The sequence below is a fragment of the Lissotriton helveticus genome, chromosome 11, assembly GCF_964261635.1.
Source record: "Lissotriton helveticus chromosome 11, aLisHel1.1, whole genome shotgun sequence".
NCBI classification, from domain to species: domain Eukaryota; kingdom Metazoa; phylum Chordata; class Amphibia; order Caudata; family Salamandridae; genus Lissotriton; species Lissotriton helveticus.
The window spans coordinates 911,444,772-911,468,405 of NC_136072.1; the positions used below are offsets into that span (position 1 = coordinate 911,444,772).

A 23,634-nucleotide genomic window follows, 5' to 3' on the forward strand; every position below is an offset into this window, starting at 1 on the left:
TAGGTAATCTTCTTTTCTTCTGCTTGCTTTATTTACAAAGTCCTTTAACAATCGACTATTAGATTTGTGGTTGCAGCTTCAATAGCATAGTTCAATATTTCCATGCGAAGAGTATGCTCTTCATGTGCTGTTATCGTGGTACCAAAGTCGGGGAATTTCAATTCTGTAAGAAACATGTGTTTTAACTTGCTGAGGCGGGGAGGTCTGGGGAGCACGAATGTTAGTGACCCTTCTTGTTCGACACCGGGTACCAACAGTTGTATTTCCACGGTGATAATGGGCTCAGAACTGGACACCACCACCGCTCGGATCCTCCCTGTCTCCGGTTTCACAGACATTTGTCGCCAGATATGTCCACTCAGGTGTGGAGTATCTTCTGTTAGGCACACGCACTCTTCTTGACCTTCTTCGGTCTGATGCTTCAGCGCCCTGAGCACCTTCTTCTGGGTCTGAGTCTTCTGATATCGGAGGAAGGGTTGCTTCTGGAGTTGACCTCAGGCTAGAACTTCTTCTTTGCGGCCAATTTGCTTCTCCACGTGCCCTTCTACTCCTTCTCCTTCTGGTCTGTTCTCGCTCTCTTTCAGACCTGTCAGGGTCAGACTCGTACTCCCAGCTGTCTTCTCCTTCTGTAGCGTCTTCTGTTTCGCTGTTGTACTGACCGTCCTCAGCTTGGTCAGACTCGTTCCCTGCTTCCACTGGCACCTCTACAGCTTGGCTAGCCCCCTCTATGGCTTCTTGGTCCTCAGCTGGACGTCCATCCGAGAGAGGAGCTGTTTCCAGAGGTGCTGGAACCCTTTTCGTATGCGACGCGTGTATCCAGTTGGGCAGGCCTCCCACCTTTACAGCTGTACTTGTGATCAGGATGACCTGGTAGGGCCCACGCCAACGAATATCCAAGCAGCTTCTTCTCACATGTTTCTTCACCAGGACCCAGTCCCCAGGATACAGGTCATGGCAAGGGCCCTGGCACGCTGGAACCTCTGCAGCCTGCACCTGAAGGGACACAGAACGCATGGCGTCAGACAGCCCCTTACAATAGTCCAGGATCATATCATCTGTGATATTTAACAGTGCAGTAGCTGGAATAGATGGCAGTCTCATTGCTCTCCCCATTAACACCTCATGTGGTGACAACCCTGTTCTTCTGTCTGGGGTACTACGAAGGCTCATGAGTACCAATGGCAGGGCGTCAGGCCAACTCAGGGTCGTTGAGGAGCAAACTTTCGCTATTCTGGACTTGATCGTGCCATTAATTTGTTCCACAATTCCTGAGGCTTCTGGTCGGTAACTGCAATGGAGCTTTTGGTCGATATTCAGTGCAACACAAATCATCTTCACAAGCTCGCTGTTAAAATGTGTTCCCCTATCTGATTCCAAAAAGGCCGGCACCCCGAACCGAGGGATAAGTTCTCTAAGCAGTAACTTAGCCACTGTGAGGGTGTCGCACCTACGTGTAGGGTATGCCTCAACCCATCTGGAGAACACACAAACAACCACCAAGACATAGCGGAGGCGGTTGCATCTTGGCATTTCAATGAAATCTATCTGCATTCTGTTGAATGGACCTCCAGACCTTCCTATGTGACTTAGTGCAACTGGTGTTCTTTTCCCTACATTCAGCTGCTGGCAGGTCACACAACGCTGGCACACTGCTTCTGCTGCTATTCTAAACTTAGGATTGTACCAAGTCTGTCTAAACACTCTCAGCATAGCATCTCTCCCTAAGTGTACTGGACCATGTATGAGTCTAGCCATTGGACTCACCATCTCATTGGGCAACACTGCTCTGCCGTCTGCTGAGACCCAAAAATGAGTCTCACCCATTACACATCCTGCCTTTACCCATGTTTCCTTTTCTGAATCAGGAGCATTTTCTTGCATGGTTGACAATTCATCCCAAGTATCAACAGTTTCCAGTATCATGGCTAATTCAGTTCTCACATTTATTCCACCCACATCCACCTCTGTGAAAGAGTAACCTTGTTCTGCGCAATACCGCGCAACTTCATCAGCATATCTATTGCCTTTCGAAACAAAGTCCTCATTTTTGGTATGTGCGATGCACTTTACAACTGCGATACTTGCTGGACATTGCAATGCTTCTAACAACAAGCGCACAAACTCTCCATTGCGAATGGGAGAGCCTGAAGAAGTCATGAACCCTCTTTGAGACCATAACTGCCCGTAATCATGAACTACCCCAAACCCGTATTGGCTGTCGGTGTAGATGGTGACTCGAATTTGATTGCCTGCTAAGCAAGCACGTGTTAGGGCAATAATCTCGGCTACCTGAGCGGAGTGTACTCCTTCCAGGCACCCTGCTTCCACAACTCCTTCAATTGTACAAACAGCATAAGCTGCCCTCAACTGCCCAACTTCGTCTCTTACACATGAGCCATCGACAAAGAAAACTTCGTCTGGGTCGGTCAGTGGCTCATCCACGATGTCGGGTCTGGGTTTGGTGCATAGTTCAGTCACATCGAGACAGTCATGGTCTGAATATTCATCATCATCATCAATATCATTTGGAAGTGGCATTAAGGTAGCAGGGTTCAAAACAGAGCATCTCTTGAGTGTCACGTTCTCTGCAGCAAGAATAACTTGCTCATAGCGCGTGAGCCTGCTATTGGTCAGATGCTGTGTTTTGGTCCTGGTCATCAACAGTTCAACAGAATGTGGCACGCACACCTCTAACGGGTGCCCCATAACGATATTTTCACATCTCTCAATGCTGACACCCGTTGCAGCAACGGATTTGAGACATCCGGGCAACGCTGCGGCTACTGGGTCTAAAGTAGCTGAAAAATAAGCAACTGGTCTACGGGCATTCCCATGGATTTGGACCAACACAGACAACGCACAACCTTCTCTCTCACAACAGTAAAGAAAGAATTGTTTATTGTAATCAGGCATTCCCAATGCCGGAGCACGACACAGGTCCTCTCTCAGCTGTAAGAATGCCATCAAACAGTCTTTGTCCCATGGTACCGGATCACTCACCTCTTTGTGCGTCAGTTTTTGCAAGGGCTTTGCTTTCAGTGAAAAGTTCACGATCCACTGTCGGCAATAACCCACCATCCCTAGGAACATCCTGACCTCTCTCTGTGTCTGAGGCGCGTTCATTTTCATGATCGCCTCTATCCTGTCTGGTGACACTTTTCGTTTGCCTTTCTCAATTCTGTGTCCCAAGTACTGTACTTCTGTCAGGCAGTACTGCAATTTTCCCGGGGACACCTTGTGCCCATTGGCAGCTAGGTGATTTAACAAAGCAATGGAATCTTCCCTGCAAGCTTCTTCTGTTTCTGACGCCACAAGGAGGTCGTCTATGTACTGGACCAGAACTGACTTCTGGGGCAGCACTAGACTTTCAAGATTTTTCTTCAGAAGCTGGTTAAAGATCGATGGACTCTCTGTATACCCCTGAGGGATACGACACCATGTTAGGACGCGATTTTCCAGCTTAAATGCGAAAAGAAAATGGCTATCTTCGTCCAAAGGGATCGAAAAGAAAGCCTGACAAAGATCTATCACAGTGAACCACTCAGCTTGGAATGGAATCTGAAACAGTATCACTGATGGATTCGGTACCACTGGACAACATGAAACGACTATGTTATTAATCTTTCGAAGGTCCTGCACTATCCGAAATTTCCCATTTGGTTTCTGCAGACCCATAATCGGGGAGTTACATGGACTACCCACGATTTCTTTCAGTATTCCCTGTTTAATCATGGACTCGATCACGGGTTTTATGCCTGCAATCGTTTCTGGAGTCAATTTATACTGGGGTGTTCTTGGGAACTCAGCATGCGGTTTCACTACAATTTTCACTGGGTCCACCCCTTTGACCAATCCAATCTCTTCCCCAGTGAAATCCCATACCTCTGATGCCACTGTCTCTCTCAAATCCCAGGGAAGCTCGTCTACTGTCAAAGTAGGGTACAGCTCCACACATATTCTTGAGTTTGCAACTTTGAAATCTGCATCATCATCATTAGTCAATACCTCCACTCCCTGGGGTGTACAATATATAGTACAATTCAATTTGCACAACAGGTCTCTTCCTAGCAGACACACAGGGCTTGAATCGCAAACCACAAATTGGTGCTCATCGCTGTACTTCCCTATTTTCACCTGTACCGGTTCTGTCAATTGGCTGGTTATTCTCCTGTTTGCGACCCCTACCACCTGTATGGTCTCTCCAGACATGGGCAGGTCTGGAACTGCAGCTGATCTGATCGTGGATCTAGTGGCTCCTGTGTCCACCAGAAATGTCGTAGGGCACCCTGCTACTTCTGCTTCAACATAGGGTCCCCTCTGATCTACCTCTAAGGCTGCCCCAAGGGTGCAGTCTTCTCTTTCCACTCTCTGTCCGGTTAATGGGTCCACATAATAGCACTCTTCACCTTCCACAAACAGGGGCATTTGTCTATAGGTCTTACCCATACTCCCTACTCGAGGAGGTTGCGGGAACTGGGCTCGGGGAGGAGCCCCCCCCCCTTTGAGCACCTTTCCTTGGTATGGCGTCGCCCCTCTCATAGGTGCGCTCTGGACCTCTTCCTCCTCTATCTCTTGCTCTCCTATCTCTACATTGTAAGGGCACTCGCGTTTCCAATGCCCCAACTCGTTGCACTGGTGACACCTAGTCGTTTTCTTCAAGGTAGCTATGTCTACTCTGGGTCTGAAGGTAGTACTCTCCTCATTACCCTTGTTCTGACTGTACTGCTTCTTACCTCCTGTACCTGTCCCTTGCTGCTGTTGTTGCGGTCCCCCCTTTCCTGCTGCCTGCAATTGTACCACCATCAGCTTCTCTTTTAGTTTCTTAGCCTTGGAGTCTACCTCATCACAGCAGTACCTGGCATATCTCAGTATTTCATCTAGGGGTCTACTTTGCCAACAAATCGAGTGTTGCTGAATCATTAAACTAATATCCGGTCTCAGTCCCAGGACGAACTTGGACACGAATTGCCCTATGTCCTTTGGATCCATTACATCCAAGCCGCTATACTGTTTAAACGCCTTCAGCAATCTCTCGTAATATTCATGGACTGTCTCTTTGGGTTCCTGTCTCGTTCTGTCTATTCTGACCCAATCTATGTCTTGCATTGGCACTTTTTCTTTCAGCCAAGTCATCACTCTCTCGAATTTTGCCATCACGATCTCGGACGGCCCATTAGTCCTAGCATCTCTCTCTGGCTCCGTTGTGGGCCACTCAGCGCTAACCTTGCATGCTGTCCACAGATCTCCTGGTACTACAATGTCAAACAGCGTGTTCAGATCTATCCATAGGACTTTTGAGATCTTTACAAACCTCTCGACTTGCTTGTACCACTCCACGGGGCTCTCTCGTAACTTGGGGAAAGATGTGGTAAAAGCAGCTAAATCTCCCCTACTCCAAGGGACATGTACATAGCTCCCATTGGCAACTTCACGCAAAGGGTAAGCTTCTATTCCCTGCTGTCCTGGTGTTATACCAATCATGCTTCTTCTGCCGGTCCCTTTCTTGGACCACCTCTCTTCCCATTTATCTAGTGCCCTCCATGTCCTTATTCCAGTAATCAGTTCCCTTATGTGTGTTTTCAGCCCAATCGTTCTCCTCTCATCTAGATCTCGATCTGAGTAATGTAGCCTGTGGTTACCCTGTAATGCTTTGGTTCTTGACAAGTCCACCATATATTTGCCTGCTAGTTCGACTAACTTCTCATGGACTGCTCTCGCCTTTCGTGTGATGTCCTTTGCCATATACAGTATTTCATCCTGTTCATACATTTCCATTCTTTCTAAAGGCAGGGTACCATCTACCATGTCATCCAGATCTGACCTTAAGCTGGAGACATCAAGTCTCTTGGCTTTTATCTCAGCTCGCAATATGTCTTTTGAAGGGGGCTCACTGGTCTCCCTACCATCCCAACTTCGAGCTCTGCGTTTGGGCTCAGGAGAATTAATGGGTGGCCTCCCTTGCTCCCATCTCTCCAGGTCCCATGCTCGGCCATCCAATCTTGGAAGGTGATGGAACACGGGCCTTTTATCCCTACTCTCTCTCTGCCCACTCTCGTCTTCTTCTCTCCTCTCACCGCACATCTCTCTGTTATTTTCCCTCTGGTCGCTACACTCCCTTTGCCTCGTATCGCTCAGTATCCGATACGATCCTTCCTGGTTCCCCATATTCCCTGGGCTGCGCTCATTTCTGTCATCACAGGGACTATGGTGCGACCTCTCACAACTCCCATTCTGTTCTCTGGTGCCAGGCACACAGTGTGGACACTTAAAGCTGTTCCTGTACTCTTGCGCTCTCCTCTCCCCTTCACTGAGTATTGGGCGCGCCACCCCTTCACTCCCGGGGCCCCCGTTTTCCAGGTCTGTTCTACCTCCATTCCGGGCCCAATGGGTGACTCCCCTACTCCCTCTACAGTCCCACTCCGGGCTACTCTCCCCAGCTCCGCAGTGAGTTCGTGCTCTGCTGTCCTGACTTTCCCTTTCTGCTTCTGCAGCATTGATGCACTTTTGAGCCTTCACTGCCTCATCCCACTGCTTCATGTACTCATTTAGCTCTTGAAAGGATTTTCGTCCAGATCCCCTCAGATCCATTGGCCATCTAGGGCCCCCAGGATCTCCTCCTGGGTCCCCTGCTGTGTGCATCGGGGTGCTCCACTCTCTGGGTATCGGCATCTGACTTGGGGAATTAGTGGTATCGTTCCTCCTTGCCTGCTCTGCTCTTTCTCTGTCTTTCCGTTTCCGTTCTTCCCCTCTTGCTCTCTCTTGGTCATATATCGATATTATAGGACCTATGGTAACAGGTACCTGTAGTGCATCTGGCAATGGGTAGGATGTGGCGCTTTCCGTTTCCGGCGCTCTTTGTACCACAAACCTACCGACCACCTGTTGCACCTGACTAGGCTGGAGCAACTCTTTCTTTGGCTCAGGATCCCACTCTGAACTGGGAAGCGGTCTATGCTCTCCTGCATTGCCCCCCTTTTCTCCTTCTGTATTCTCGACCTCTCCCCCTGCTCTATTATACGGGGGTGGCCTGTCTGTCAGTAATCTGTTTATCAGGCTGTCCTCTGTTTCGCTCTCATCATCCTCTTCTAGGGGGCTTTTATTTACTGGCGCCTCTAACACTGGGTACAGTTTATTTATTTCCAAATTATGCACTCTCCATCTTTTAGCATCCGCATCCCACCTGGCATCCTGTACTGCCCTTACCGAGCGTTTCACCCTTTCTTGTCGTCTGTTCATATTCCTTTCATGCGCTGCCCTAAGCCATGCCTCAAGGGCTTCAAACTGGGTTGGTCTAGGCAAGGGTCTCTTTGAGGTCATGACTGATTTCAATCGATGTAACACCTCTAATCTGAACGTCCCGTACTTCGGGAACGTCAGTTCCTCATTTCCTTCAGTAATCTTACTCCACTCTGATATCCAAAGGATCGTATGCAACCCAACATTTACTGCCATATAACGAGCTGGCGTACCCTCCGGCGGGGCTTCTTCCCCTTCATACGATCCTCGCCTCTCTTTCTTAAACAGTGCTTTCAACCATTTAAAACACTTCATAATTATGCGCACAAAATCCAGCCTCGCTACTCTGTTTACTTCCTGATGACAATCCACCAATCCTGTCGCGGCTTTTTTGCTTGGCCTATCCCAGCGCGGTTTTTCTCCTGTCGGCCAATCACGTCGCGACCCTGTATGACGTGTTCGCTAGCTGGCCTATCACAGCGCGGTCTTTCTCCGGTCAGCCAATCACTGCGCGACACCACCTGACGTCTCTTTTCTCCGCTTCGCAGCAGCACCCCTCCTTTCTCAACTCGTCTCCCGGTTATGCATGCGTCCCATTCATACACTGAAAAATGACTACTTCCGACCAAGCGGTCACTTCTCTCGACTGTACGTCCACAGTCTATCTGTAATTGTCAACACAACTGACGAGATGTCTATCGTCTTTCTGATAGGTTACTTACACACACAGTAACTTCCGACCAGCGTCCGTTACTCACGCACTCACTCTTACGTTCCCCCTATCTCGGTCTCTCGGGTGATCAATGGTACCTCATGACCCCCTTCACACTAGTTGACAATTACTCTGGGTGTCCGATACACCCGAACCACTTAAGCTCTCCTTGAACTTAAGATTTCCACCGGTTGCGCGCGCTCACAACCTGTTCCACAGTCACTCTACAGACATTCAACTCCGCCAGACATTACAACATAGATACAATACAAAACACCGCAATCTAACACGCATAACCCTTTATACTCACTCTCTCTGATACTGCTGCTTTTTCTGTCTCACGTCATCCGGATCTTCATCTGCGGGCTGTTCTTCCGATCATCGATTTCTAGGGGCCTTGGGGTAAGCTAACCTGGCCTAGGTCACCGTCCTCAAGAAGGCAACCATCCTCTATAGCTACCAACTGAAAGGGCGAGATTTTGATCGATACCTTATATCTATTGATCCAAACCTCGATCTGGTCGACTGAACCTTTATTGCCTGTCTTGGAAGGAAACAGTACACCTATCTGCAAATTAGTTCACCCAAGAAAGGACTCTACTCTCAAAGATCACGGACAACTTCTAGGTTTCAAAAGTTTATTGTAAAGATATAATGAGCTGCAAATACAAGCATCTCAGAGTGAGATTCACGAGATACACAGGTCCAATTACATACATGTGCTCTCGAAAAGCCCTCAGACGAGCAACAGAAATCACTAACACAAGTTCTAAAAATAGCAAAGCTATCAGCATAGACGCATATCTCTCCTTCATTTAGGTTGGAGGAAAACAAACACAGGTTAGGCGTCCCTACCCTGTTCTAGATGGTATCCCTACTTAACCAAATCCCAACCTAACAAAGGTGTCAGCAATGAATGACCCCCAAGGGAAGTCACCCACTCTAAGTCTCTTGGTGAAAACCTAAAGTTCTCCAGTCATGACCCCTCACTGCCTACCCATCCGCTCTCTAAAGGGTCCTCAGGTCTCTGCTCTAACTCCACCCAGGGGTGCTGTCCCTAATACAAAACAGTCAACAACATTTGAGACGCCCCTTGCGAAACGCCTCTCACGTGGTGCAACTTCAGGCTTTTTCCATGATGCTTTGTATTGGGCCTCAGACGTTAGAGTTGACCTTGCTTCTCAGTCTCTTCTCCGGCCCGCTGATACCCCTTAAACATTCCAGAACCCTCCTCCATGTCTGGGCCGTCTACTGAACAGACCTCTATTCATTCACTTATAATTGGATCCCCCCTTTCCTGTTGCAGACAGATATCTGCCGCCAAGAACCCAACTCTCATAGACTTCTAAAAAGGCTTGCAACATTTCTCAGCCCAGACATGTACGTGTAAATCAATGCTAAAACATTTCAGGCCTACAATATTTCACATTATGATTATAGCATTCAATTTCTTCATTTAATTAAAGCATGTTAACTCTTATTCTATTATTTAGAAAACATTACTCTAAATCATGGCCCATTAATGCAATGACCAAAAACATTAAACAATCTGTGTCGTGAAAAGAAACACCTTCCCTTTTAGCTCCAGCTCTGGCCCTGAGGCCTACCACGTTCTGCGTTTTACCACAGACCATCTTATATGTTAACCGCTACACGACATAGATTCAAAATAATCACGTCTAATAAAATCATATAATGTCACACATTTCTGTATTAGTTCCACTTCTACTTAAATCTCTATATTAGCTATACATTTAGAATATAATTTCAGATACTATTAGCACTCATGGCATTTCTCATCATGACTTGTGCTTACTATAGGTAAGTGTGATGTACTCATACATTTATATCAGTTTGCGCTCTCTCACTAATATTAGTAAATGTCGCTCAGAGCAGTGATATCATTTAAGGGGTTAAATGTACAAAATGCACGTTTTTAATGTAAACATTTGTACTGCACTCAATGACATTTTCTGAAGAGCGAGAGATCCATATTCTGTCAAGAATTGTTCCCTTAAGCATCCACATCTCTTATTTTCCAGACAGGGGGTAACACAGGGGGTGCAGCAGAAAATTAAGGGGTCTGGCGGTCACCGCCTCACTACCACTGCCTTGTTGGTGCTTTCAGCTAGGCAGGAGATGTTTTGGTGTTGGGCGTATAGTTTGCGGACTCAAGGCCTATGCGTGCCCACTGCCTACAACCAGTCAGTATCGAGTGTAGCTTGGAAGCAAGGGCATCACCTATTTCAAAGTGTAAGCTGCGATTACAGTGAGTTACCCTGGGAAACATGCTGCATCTGACAGCCTTGCCAGTAGTCGGTTCTGAGGCCTAACCCGCTGCCCCTGCCCCTTCTAACGCTGGTAAACATGCCCTATGAAGTAGAGACTGCCTCACAATATTTGATGTAAATACCTATTGTCCTGGGAAAGATGCCTGAGCGGTCTCTTCTGTAATACCAAAGTGCACTGGGCCACATAAAGTGGGTGCACACACCCATTGAGGCCCTAGAGCACTTTGCAGAATTTGGCCCCAGATGGATTCCAAGTAGTTACTTCTCGAAGTTAGTGAATCCTGAGATACCACATTGGGCTAGTCCATGTCTGTGAGCTAAAGCACCGTATAAATACCAAAAGTGTCGCCACTATGTTAGCCATTTTGTGGTAATACTGCAATTCTGACAACTATGTAACCTGAACCACTAATCGCTAGATCAGTATAAATTAGATGTAAACATTAATTTGGTGTGTTATTCTGTATTGCTTGATGGTGCTAAAGGGCAGGCATTTCCCAGGCAGAGAAGTAGTATAGCTGAATTTCTGAAGCAGTAATACCTCTTTTCTCTAAAAACAAAATAACGTGGAAGAGAAATACCCTTTGGCACTTTTAGTAAAAAAAAAAATCCAAATTCGAAATGAGTGACTTGGTGTATTCCATGCTGTTCTACCATTTGTATACAAGCAGTGTCACATGGTATCGCCGGCAGGGTCCTTAACTATCTCTAAACAGGGAAACGGATTACAAGCTCTTGGATTTAATTGGTTTATGGCAGACTTCCGGTATGAATTTCAGCCACAATGGGGCACAGATATGGTGGTTTTGTATTTCAAATGGAAAGTGCTGAATTTGAGGGCAGGAGTTGTTCTGCTGCCCTCGTCCAACTAAATTTGTCTGCAAATGTTGTCACCACCAATGTCTATGATATTCAGAATTCCATGAGGCTTAGCATTATCTTTCCTTGCTGTTACTCTGCATGTATCCTAATGTGTTCTTCCCTCCTGATCATCAATGAATTTGAATGTTTGTCCAAGTTAACCCCTCTCTAAAGTCTGTGACAATTGATACATTCTGAAAGGGCTTCTCCCATGTTTGTAAGGCGACACTTGGTATGTATCAGAGAATTCTCTCATATTTGTAAGCCAAGGAAGAAATGTAACAAGGTGTTTTTGAGTATACCCCAGTATGACATTGCCATTTTAGTTAATAATAACCTTATCAATATTTGTATTTGATGCGATCCTGAGTTCCACTCATGGGGGATAGTTTATGCTGTTTCTTCATCCCTGTTTTACTTCTGATTAATTATTCCTTGTCCTTTTCCAATGTTGCAGATCATTAAGAAGACTCGCTTCCCACACTGGGATGAAGTTCTGGAGTTTGACATGGACAGGCAGGTCGAGGAGTCCAGCGAGTTGACCGAGGATGCTGTTATTAGTGTGGAGGTCTGGGACTGGGACCTGGTGGGCAAGAATGATTTTCTTGGCAGGGTAAGAAAATAATTTTGTATTCAACCATTTGTCCGACCCTTAATCTACCCAACCTGCTTCTGTCCATTTGCCCGCCCATGTGCCTGTTTTCCACACTTTACTCTGCCCATCCTGCCATGTCCGTACCTGTTTCGAAGTCTGTTTATATTCCTAGCCATAAGCTTCTAACTACTTGTTTACCAGTCCCTCAGTCCATTGTGTGATGGGTTGCTTACGCAATATGCCTTCTCTATTCTACAACCTCAAGAAAGCTCTTCAACTGGTTTCCACTTTGAGCCACAATCAGATCACAATCTTTTAGGATTTGCCAGATATCAAGAAATGATCTTGTTTCAATTGCCCAATAATCTTGGGGAAAGAATATTATTTCAGGCATAGACAATGGCTGCCAGCCTTTATAACTAATCAAATTAAATATATAAAATGTTGCCTCGGTAAAGCGTCCATTGGGAAATTGTGCTTTTCTCTAAGAAGAGCTAGCATATGTCCATTGGTCAATTGACAAGCCACTGGGAAGACATGCTAGCACATCTGTATGGAGTAAAGGTGGAGAAAAAGGGATTTGTAGAGTTCTTTGTGGATGATTCCAATAACAGCTCTTCTGGGCAATATCTTTACTATGTGAGGCACTTCTGCCTCCTAGAACTTGGTCTCACAGCTCACCTCCTAGGGCAACAATTGACACAAGAGCATCTCTCCAGTCAGCCATGCCCTGTATTACCCATGATGGGATTCTTGACATTCCTGCTTCCGGCCCTCATCACTTTAAGGTTGTCGTAAAGATATGTCTCACGATGCTGCCTTGAGAAACACACATTAGTGTGATCTGACTACTGCTCAACAATCCACACTCACTAAGGTCGGTCATAAGACATGCTGTCCCTTGGGCCATCAGACATGGTGCTATGACAGCAGAAGGGAGGCCAACAGGAGATAAGTGAGCAAAGAAGCCTGTTTTGGCTGAACAACAGATCTGTTTCAAGACACTGTTCTTCATGAGTACGATGGAACAGAATGATGCTCCTCCTATGGAAACAGCCTAGTCTGGATTCAACAGCATTCCAAGGTCAGGTAAGTTTAACTAAGGTCCTACTGTTCAGGAAAAATGTTAATTCAGACTCAGTTCACCAGTAGCCCAGACTCAAGCACATGATTACCTTGTCTTTACATTTCACTTAACCCTGGATTGTCCAGTTGCTCAGTCCTTTATGCGTGGCCATTTTGGCTCTGTACAAACACTTTTTAATAGAAGTCTACACTGATCCTTTTATCTACGTCTGTTACTCATCCTATTCATGTATTTATTCAATGTTTAGGTTAGCCCTATGAATTTCAATTTCTCCACCTATTAAGATGCTCTTTCATCAAAACATTGGTATGCATGCACAGGCTTTATGCATACATTTGTGCTTCCATCTCTTTCTTAACATGTTCTTTTCAGGAAATGCACGTGTCTGTCTGCACATGATTCCATTCACTTGCAGAGTCATTGTTCCGACCATCTCAGAGCCCATCTTTAATGCTTTATTAGCACATCATCCATATACCAGCTAGTCTATTCAGCAGTCCAGCTACTGGTGACATGTCTATCTGTCCACTAGTACATCAGGTCACTCGTCTGCAGACCTGTTCCTCCATTCTTCTTCTCAATCAACCTGTGTATTCATCCACTGGCCTGCCCATCGTTTTGTCTTTGTCCATCAGTATGTTAGCCCATCCATGTGCCTGTCCATACATCTACTCCCTCACCTGTCCCCCAGTTTTAGCAATCCAATTGTCTGCTGACCTTGACAGTGGTGGCTGGTGACATTTGAATGTGGTGAGGCATAAAAGTTGGGTATGACTTTTGTGTAGCGAGCAAAGTGAGCAAGCTTAATGGACAAACATGGGGTGCAGGGTGGGTCCTCCTCAGGGCCGGACTGACCATAGCAGGCATCTGGGATTTCCCAAGGAGGCTGGAAGGGTAGGGGCCGGTTTTGTTACTGGGGGCAGGTTTTGCAGGAGGCACTGCAATATCGTCCCACAGTAACAAAAGCAGCAGTGCTGAGGGCCAGTTTAGTTAAGCAGCAGGGCTTCATACTTGCACCCTTGCCCACCCCCTTCAAGCCCCCACTGCCCTCCTCCGCCCAGGGAGTGGTCCAATAAAATTGCCTGGGCTGATTTGTGTTCTTACTCTGGCCCTGGTCCTCCTCCTGAGAAAAAATGAAAAAAGTTTGACAAATGGTGCATTTGAAAGCAAATTAATTTAGTGAGAAAGCAGTGGGAACTTACAGTCTTGAAACATTAAATCCATTAAAAATTGCCCGACATCTTACTTCATTAATATATATTCAACAGTTACTTTAATGTGCAAATTGTACAGTGCGACAACTTCAGGCCCTTTAAAGTGTGTGCTTGCCACATGTCTTGCACTGCATGCAGCATCAACTTTGGAAGAAAATGCTGTAACCAGGCCTCAGGAAGCACCCACAGCTGCTGGCTGAAATCAGTCATATAGAAATATGTGCAAATAGGCCTTTAAGTAGGATGAAAAAGGTGGGGGCTCTCTAAAATGGAACATGTAAAATACATTTGTGTGATTCCCAGTGTGCCAACCGACTGGTATTTTAGTTTCTCTCTGAGATGTTATTGCACCTAGGTATTTCACACAACAGCTGACATACACCTAAAACCTGTCAGTATGATGGCTTTGTCAATGGTTATAAGTAGTTTAAGATAAATGAGTAACAACAGTGAGTTGTTATAAATAATTAACATTGGAAATGTTTCAATTCTGGTTTAGTGAGACTGTGAATTAAATATTGTTGAGGCCTGTGGAAGGAGAATTGGCCTTCAGTTATGTGTGCTTTATGTTAGATATGCATGCCCTTTTTCCCTGCACGTCTCGTCCATCTGCACATGTTCAACCTCCTCTCGTTCTTCTTCAGCATCCTCTTTTCACTCTCCCCCGAATGCACTTCCCCGCTTCTTCATTTCACCACCTCCAAACATACACTGCACTCACTCACATTTAAGCACTATATTTTCTTTTGCTTTGTAAATATTATGGGTACCCCCTTCACACACATTTACACAGAATTTCAATTGCAACTGAAGATACAAGAAAACGTTTGTGTGTGCTCTGCAGAGATGCCAACCCACTGACAGGTACTTGCTTTGCCTCCAGCCTCAGTTAGTGCCAGAGATCTCAATCAAAGCCCCTCATAAACACCTGGCACAACTGAAAGTATGCACAATGCAAGAAGATACACAGAAACAAAATACAGAAACACAACATAATGAAATAGCTAACTCTCTTGGGGAATGCAAGAATAGGTAAAGCATGTGAAATTAGAAAGGTATTAAATAGCTGACATGCATTATCTCAACATTTTTAACATTCACTGTCCGTCAATCAATCCATATTTTTGGCATTAATGTTAAGGGCATAAAGACAGGGCCGGTTTTAATTTAATACAGCAGATAACTGTCTACTGTAAGCACATGTTTCTCATATGGCCTTTGACTCGGATATTTGGATCATCTTTGAAAGGTAATAAGAACCCTGCTCATCTTTTGGATCAATTCTATGGTGGAACAAATACAGCAGCTCCACTTCAGAAGGGGGCAGTGATCTACAACCAGGGTCTGGGATGTGACGAGGGGTCTCAGCACAATATTCATAACACAAGATTAATATTCTAACACTCACCATTACCGAGGACAAGGCACCAAATCACACATGCTTTCATTCGCTCCTACGTATGACAAACGGGAGAGGGTGGGATCTATGCCTGTAAATGACAGACGCCTGGAATCATGCAGGGATGAATTCTCCGAAGCCTGAAACCGTGACGCTAATAACGTTACTGGCCTATAGTGCATACCACCATAGACCTTAATGACAATGAAGGGCTTTAGAAAGGAAGCCCTGTGTCATGCGTCATGGTGAAGTAATTTAGATTGACTGCCTGGCTTCCATTTCCTGCTTCAGAGCAAGGTGGGGGAGGCAGCCTGGAACAGACAGCCCAGACTTGAATGCATTGATTTGTTTAGAGATACAATCGTATCTCTAAATAAATAGATCAATTTAATATTGTTTTTAAATAAATGTGTAGGAATTTCAAAGGGTTGCAGCACCAGAGCCCTAATGTAGAAACTGCCCCTGGACCCTGATCGCCTCTTATTGATCAGTGTGTCTATCTGTGATCAGTCTTATTTAGCCACTACCTACGTGTTGTCTCCTGCATTTACTCCCATCTGACAATGCATCTGTGAGTAATCCCCACAATTATCCTACCATGTGCTCACCTTTTTTCTCAGACACTTTCCTATACATTATCCTACCCACCCATGTATTTATAAATCCATCCACCCACTGACGCACATGTCCATCCATGCACTCACCTATTTATCTGTGTATCCATCCATCTGCCCATTAATTTGCACATATATCGACCATCAAAGTATCTGTTCAACCAATTATTTCTCCATACAACAAAATACCTGTCCACCTTTCCACCTATGTGTCTAAACAGTGTAAACATTGATCCATTCATCCGTGAAGCCATTGAAGTATTGATCCGTTCGTACTCCCATCTGCTTCTCTTGTCATTTTTTTCTCTCGCTCTCTCTTTCTCACATAAACACACTCAACTCAAATATAAATATATTATACTATTTACACATGCATACATATTATATAATATAATGAAATATATATATTTAATGAAAAAAACAAAGGTTAAAAATAAATTATAATCTTTCTATACAAACCCAATTTAAGCTGCGCAAACATTAGGAATTCTCAAGTTATAGTTACAACTTAAATTTAAAATGTATGCACCACCAATTCTAACTTACATTTCGAATTAATATAAATCACTTACCTCTGTACACAGTATTGTCGCCTCACTCAGCGCACTACATTAACTATAACTTGTCACTCTACCATACACTGTGTAATGACAAATTATGTTAAGATGAAATAAGTGTTATGTATGCTATGATTTCACATAGTGTAAGTGATGTGATATGCCAGGGTGTAACTAGTGAATGGAGAAGCGGCAAATTATAGTTAATATAGTGTGGCGAGTGAGTCGATAAGACTGAGTACGGAGGTTTGCAACACATTAAATTTGAAGGTGATGCTTATAATAAAAATGTGGGTTGTAACTGTTGGTGTGTGCATTTTGAATTTAAGTTATAACTTTAACTTTTGAATTTCTAATGTCTGTATAGTTTAAGTTGTTTTTTAACACATTTTAATAGTTTAATAAAAATGTGTTTCAAATCATAGTGTTGAGTGCCATTTAATTGATTGTTGTTAATTGTAGTGTTGTAGAGTATAGTAAAGGACAGTGTCATATAATGTAGTGTCATAGAGTCTAATGTTGCGAAGTGAAATACAGTGGAGTGGAGTAAAGTGGGGTGGTGTTGTGTATAGTGGAGTAAAGTCTTATATGGTAGGGTGGTGTGGTGTGTCGTATAATGGGGTGGAGTATTGTAGAGTGTAATGGCATGTTGTACAGTGGAGTATCGTTGACTATAGTGTTGTGGAGTGGAGTGTCATGGAGTGAAGTGTATAGAAGGGCATACAGTTGAGTAGAGTGTTGCAGAATGGTATAGAGAGGAGTTGAGTGTTGTACAGTGCAGTGGTGGGGCATACAGTGTAGTATGGTACCATACAGTGGCATAGAGCTTAGCAGTGTTATGTACAGTGCAGTTTCTTACAGTACAGTAGAGGTTTATAGAGCTGATTGACAGAAAGACTGACTGATTGAGGGAATGTACGCCAGTCAGTCAGTTTCTCTCTTAATCAGTCTCTCTCCCAGTCAGTCTCAGTCAGTCAGTCTCTCTCTCTGTCTCTCTCTGTCAGCCACTCTCTCTTTCTCAGTCAGTCAGCCTATCTCTCTCCCTCAGCCAGTCAGTCTCTCTCTCTCTCTCTGTCAGTCAGTCTCTATGTCAGTCAGTCAGTTTCTCTCTGTCAGTCTCTCTGTCAGTCATTCTCTGCCAGTCTCTCTGTCAGTCAGTCTATCTCAGTCAGTCTCTCTCTCTCAGTCAGTCAGTCTCTCTGTTAGTCTCTCTCTCTCTCTCTTTCTCTCTCTCTCTCTCTCTCTCAGTTAGTCTCTCTGTCAGTAAGTCTCTCTCTGTCAGTCTCTCGGTCAGTCAGTCTCTCTCTCGACTGTTTCCACTCTCTCGCCACTGTTTTTCTCTCTCTTCTCTCCCTCTCCCCCTCTCCACTCTCTCTCTACTGTCTTTCTTTCTCCACTCTCTCTCTCCTCTCTCTCTCCACTGTCTTCCTCTTAACTCTCTCCCCAATCTCTCTCTCGTCCCTCTCTCTCTCCCCTTACTCTCCACTGTCTTTCTCTCTCCACTCTCTCTCTCTCTCCACTCACTCTCTCTCTCCACTCACTCTCTCTCTCCACTCTCTCTCTCGCCACTTTCTCTCTCTCCACTTCCTCTCTCTCTCTCCACTCTCTCTCCACTCTCTCTCCACTCTCTCTCCACTCACACTCTCTCCACACACTCTCTCCACACTCTCTCTCTCTCTCTCTCGCTCTCTCTCTCTCTCCACTCTCTCTCCACTCTCTCTCTCGCTCCCTCTCTCTCCACTTTCTCTCTCTTCTGGGGGGCCATGGGTACATTACCTGCAAGGTCCGTGGGCCACCAAGGAAGGCCTGCCGGGCCGCTGGCGGCCCGCCGGTCGTACTATGAGTACAACTGACATAGAGTGTAGTAGCATAGAGTGTAGTGACGTAGAATAGAGGGGTGTAGAGTGGAGTGGCATAGAATGAAGTGGTGTGCATTGTAATAGCGTACAGTGGAGTGACATACAATTGAGTGGCGTACACTGGAAGTGCAGTGGTGTACACTGAAGTTGTGTACAGTGTGATGGTATAGAGTACAATAGCCTAGAGTGCAGTTGCATACAGTGGAACATCGTACAGTGGAGTAGCGTAGATTAGAGAGGCGTATACTTGAGTGGCGTAGACTGGAATGTCATAGAAAGCTGTGGTGTAGAATGTAATAGCATACAGTGGAGTGGAGTAGAGTGACGTGGCATAGAGTGGATTAGCGTAGAATGGATAGCGTAGAGTGGAGTGGCATATAGTGGAGTGATGGAGAGTGGAGTAGGGTAGAGTATAACAGCATAGAGTACAGTTGATAGAGTGGAATAGCGTAAAGTGGAGATTTTTAGAGCGTTGTTGCATAAAGTGGGGTACAGTAGAATAGGGTACAGTGGAGCGGCAAAGAGTGGAGTGGTGCAGAATGGAAAGTGGTTGAATGTAATAGCGTACAGTGGAGTAGTATAGAGCATAGTGACGTAGAGTGGAGTGGCGTATAATGGAGAGAGGTACAATATAATGGCATGCAGTAGAATAGCGTAGAGGGGAGGGGAGTGCCGTGGAGTAGTGTGGAGATTTTTAGAGCGTTGTTGCATAAAGTGGGGTACAGTAGAATAGGGTACAGTGGAGCGGCAAAGAGTGGAGTGGTGCAGAATGGAAAGTGGTTGAATGTAATAGCGTACAGTGGAGTAGTATAGAGCATAGTGACGTAGAGTGGAGTGGAGTGGAGTGGCGTATAATGGAGAGAGGTACAATATAATGGCATGCAGTAGAATAGCGTAGAGGGGAGGGGAGTGCCGTGGAGTAGTGTAGAATGGATTGGCAGGAGTGAAGTGTTGCGTGCAGTGGAGTGGTGTATAGTAGTGGCGTAGAATGGAGAGGCATAAAGAGGAGTCATGTAGTGTGAAGTGGGTTACCATGGAGTAGGGTGTCGTATAGTGGAGTTGTGTACAGTGGAATAGTGCAGATTGGATTGGCATACAGGGTAGTGGCGCACAGTGGAGTGGCGTAGTCTGGCGTGTCGTAGAGTCAAGCGACATACAATAGAATAGCATACAATGGAATGGTGTACAGTGCAGTGGCGTAGAGTGGAGTGTGATAGAGTGGACTAGTATACAGTAGAATAGCGTAGAGTAGAGTGGCGTAGACCGGAGTAGCATTGAGTGGCGTACAGTGGAGCAGGGTGTTGTAGGGTGGAATACCATAGAGCGGAGTGTTGTATAGTGGAGTGGGTTAGAGTGTAGTGGGGTACCCTGTAGTGGTGTACATGTAATGGTGTATTGTAGAGCTGCATGGAGTGGTGTACAGTGGAGTGGCACAGAGTGGAGTGGCGTGCAGTGGAGTAGCGTAGATTGGAGCGTTGCAGAGTGGAATAACATTGAGTTTAGTGCCGCACAGTGTAGTGACACAGAGTGGACTGGCATATAGTGGAGTAGGGTAGAGTGGAATGTTGTACGTTGGAATAGTGTAGTGTGAAGTCGCATACAGTGTAGTTCAAGTAGAGTGTAGTGGCTTGGAGTCGCGTAGAATGGAGTAGTTTACAGTGTAAAAGCATTGTAGTAGAGTGGAGTGGCATATAGTGGATTGATGTACACTGGACATACAGGTCAGTGGTCTGCATTGCATTGAAGTTGCATAAAATGGCATGGCATAGAGTAGAATAGCATAGAGCATAATGTGGTAGAGTGGAGTTGCGTACAGAGGAATCGAGCGCATTGAAATAATGTAAAGTGGAGGGGTGTACAGTGGAGTGGTGTAGATTTGAGTGTTAGAATGAAGTGGCATAGAGTATAATAGCTTACAGTGGAGTGGTGTAGAGTGCAGTGGCATAGAGCAGGGGGAGTACGGTGGAGTTGCGTACAGTGGATTAGCGCAGAGTGGAGTGGCATAAAGTGGAATGGCATAGAGTGGAGTTTGGTTATTGAAACAGACGTAGCATGAAAGTGTGTGAGCGGATGTAGATGTATTCTGTCAGAAATATACATTCTGAGGTGTAAATGGGAATTTTTGGTAGTATGTGTGAATAGTGTAAGAAGTGTTAAAGTTATATATTGTAAAAAATGTAGTTATATATTTTGTCTCGGTATACCGTGGTGAGTTTGTGGTATACCGCGATCATTTGGATGAGAAGTTAGTAGGTGATTTGTTAATGGCTGTGTTTACCAAAGGTAAAAGGCAATCAAGTAGGTTTTAGAACTGTTTGGCTGCATTGTATGTTTTGCTGCATTCTAGATTATGGTCTTATATATATTGGAGCAGCAGTTACTGCTGCCTGGTGTGTTAGCGGACACTACTGCTCAATTATGGCTGTCTTACCTTGAAAAAGAAGACAGGGGGCCCATTTTACTTGCCAGCATTAGAGTCTGGGTGACCCTGTATCATTTGTAAAACAAAGGGGCAGAACATATCTTTGGTGCTGCAGGTACAGTAGCACCAGGGCACAGCGTTATGAGGAGCCAAATATACCCCAATTGTAACTGCATTCCTATCCTTCCTTGCTTGCATTAAGGAACACTGCACCCTTGCCAGCGTTGATTTGAGTCTCGGAGCAATGGTATACAGAAGGGGAAAATTAAAGCAGAGAAGACACTTTTGTTCTGCCTCAGAGACATGGGATAGAGGGCGTGTGGGAAGATGGGAGTCCAAGTTTTTAACAAAGGACAAGGGAGACTGCCCTCTTTGCAAGGCAGTGGCTATCAATAATGAAAGAGGTAAAGCAGCACTGGGGCCCAGGGGTCTGACAGGCCCACTGCATCACAATTATGATTGTCTCACTTTAAAAAAAACAGAGGCAAGGGAGTTTATTTTCCTTTCTAGCATTAGGACTGAAGGCACACTTGCAGGAAAAGGGAGACAACAAGTAGGAGCTCTTTCTTATCTGAAAGGGACAGAGATGTTTCAAGATTGAAGTGATGGATATGCATGGCGGGGAAGGGGTGAAGTAGGTAGAGGAGAACACTTGCTACTGAAGACTGCAGTTGTTATTAGTGCAGCAAGTGTAGGGGCATTGGGGTGCAGGGGAGAGTGAGGCTCATAACATTCCAATTATAGGGAGCAGTAGTTTTGGGTCAATCCCCGCTTTTGTTGATGCATGTGCTGTTTTATGTGCCATATTTAGTGTGATTTATGAGTCCTGAAATGATGAATGAATGAATGAATACGCTCTTTTATAGCGCATGGCTACCCTAAGGCATCCCAGCGCTGTTAGACCGAAGGGCTAGATGGAGACACTCAATGGAAGAAAAATGTCTTCAGTCGCTTCCTGAAGCTCATAAGCCCAGCTTCCTGATCTCATAAGCCCAGCCCTCTGGGCTCAGCCATGTCCCTGCCCCTCCCCCAATCCTTGCCATAAAGTTTTGGAGGGGGACCGACTTCAAAATATATTGCTTAGTGGGGGTTCAGAGCAAAAACGTTTGAAGATCTTTGTTCTATGGTAATGCAGCTGGCAAATGTCCACACCCCGCACAAGTGGTCTCTCTGGGGATACACCATTTTTATAGATACAAACTTCAGTCAGCAGCGCTACCCATCATCCTAAAGAGACCTGACACATGTGGGCTTTAGACAGCAGAACCATCTGTGATGTTATTCCTGATGTTAAATCTGTGAAAGAGGTCTTCTATGCACGGACAGTAGAAAGCAAAGCTTCCGATCATCTAAATGAAATATGACTAAGAGGAGATTTAAACATCAGAACTAGCTCTCGTGTTAGAACTGACAGGCAGATGGCTTAGCAGCACAGACTCTCATCTCACAGTGATATATTTGACTGAAAGCTTAGAAATTATCTTCATCCAGCATTCTAAATAAATACAAGAGGCAGAGACTTTAGGCAGCAGAACTATCACTCATGTTTGAACTATGTTACAGACACGTGGCTTAGCAGTGCTGTCTCGCATGCTACAAACGTGGCAGCCAGAACTCAAACAGCAGCGCTATCCCTCATGCTAACAAGATGTGACAGACAGTGGCCTAAGACAGCAGGGCTAGGTCTCATATTAAGAGAGATGTGATAGACAGACCATGTGCAGCAGTGGTCTACCAAGGAAGGCACATCTTTCAGATTCAGACCTTGAACAACAGCTTTCCCTATTGAAAGGAGTTGTACATTTAGGACTATACCTTCAGGGGTTTACATGGTATCTCTGAGTTATACCTGCTGATACACGTCTCTCACAGCTTGATACTGGGATAGCAGAAATATATTTCAGACTACACAGAGCTCACAGGCTGATAATTGGAACAGACCTACACCACATGATACACGTCTCTCAACGCTTGACAGCTGGAACAGCAGAGCTATATTTCACAATACACAGAACACACAGTCTGACACCTGGGACAGCAGAGCTATGCTATATGATGCACATCTCTCAAAGTTGGTCCCCTGTGACAGAGGTGCTATAACGTATGATACTTGGCTCTCACAGGATGACACATGTAATGGAAGAGTTATACCCCATGATACACGGCTCTCACAGGATGACACCTGTAATGGAAGAGTTATACCAAGGCTTTCCGGTTTTAGGTTTAAACCTATAATAACTGATAAAACCCCACTGAAAGGGAAATAACCCTCACCAGTGGAAACACATAAACACTAAAAAAACACCTTCATATCCATAAACTAAATGCCATTCAAAGAAATGAAAAAGGAGATTGGAAGCCTTTTTTACTTCTCCCTGAAGGAGCCAATAAAATGTAACTTTGTTATATTGCAGAGAGGGTGTGGCTTAACTGCTTCGGCAGCCGACTTTGAAGCTGGGGAACCAGGTTCCAATCTGGTGGGAGGCTCAACCATCTTGTGATTCTGGGCAAATCATGTCATCTCCCCTCACCTGAAAAATAAAAATAAATTAATATATATATTTTAATGTGTCTGTCTGTAATGCAATTGGTGCTCATTTAAAGTGCTTTGATACCTTTGAGTTGGCTTCGCACTATATAAAAATGCACACACAAAAAGTAGTAGCAAGAAAGACTGAGCTAACATTCTGCTTGAGTTTTGCTTTTTTGGGAGGTCCCATTTGCTTTTTTCAGTTTTGTGGTCTTTGGTCCATTGTTGCAGGGGTTAGAAGCATGTTTAGATAATAT

The 23,634-nt window shown here is 45.1% G+C and overlaps 1 protein-coding gene across 1 annotated transcript in view; it reads left to right on the forward strand.

Annotated features, from left to right (window-relative positions):
- Positions 1-23,634, forward strand: part of RASAL1 (RAS protein activator like 1) — a 780,163-nt gene that overhangs the window by 432,950 nt on the left and 323,579 nt on the right. The window contains exon 7 of the mRNA XM_078667168.1: positions 11,558-11,713. Within this exon, the coding sequence (XP_078523294.1) occupies positions 11,558-11,713 (156 nt within the window). The remainder of the gene's footprint in view (positions 1-11,557; positions 11,714-23,634) is intronic.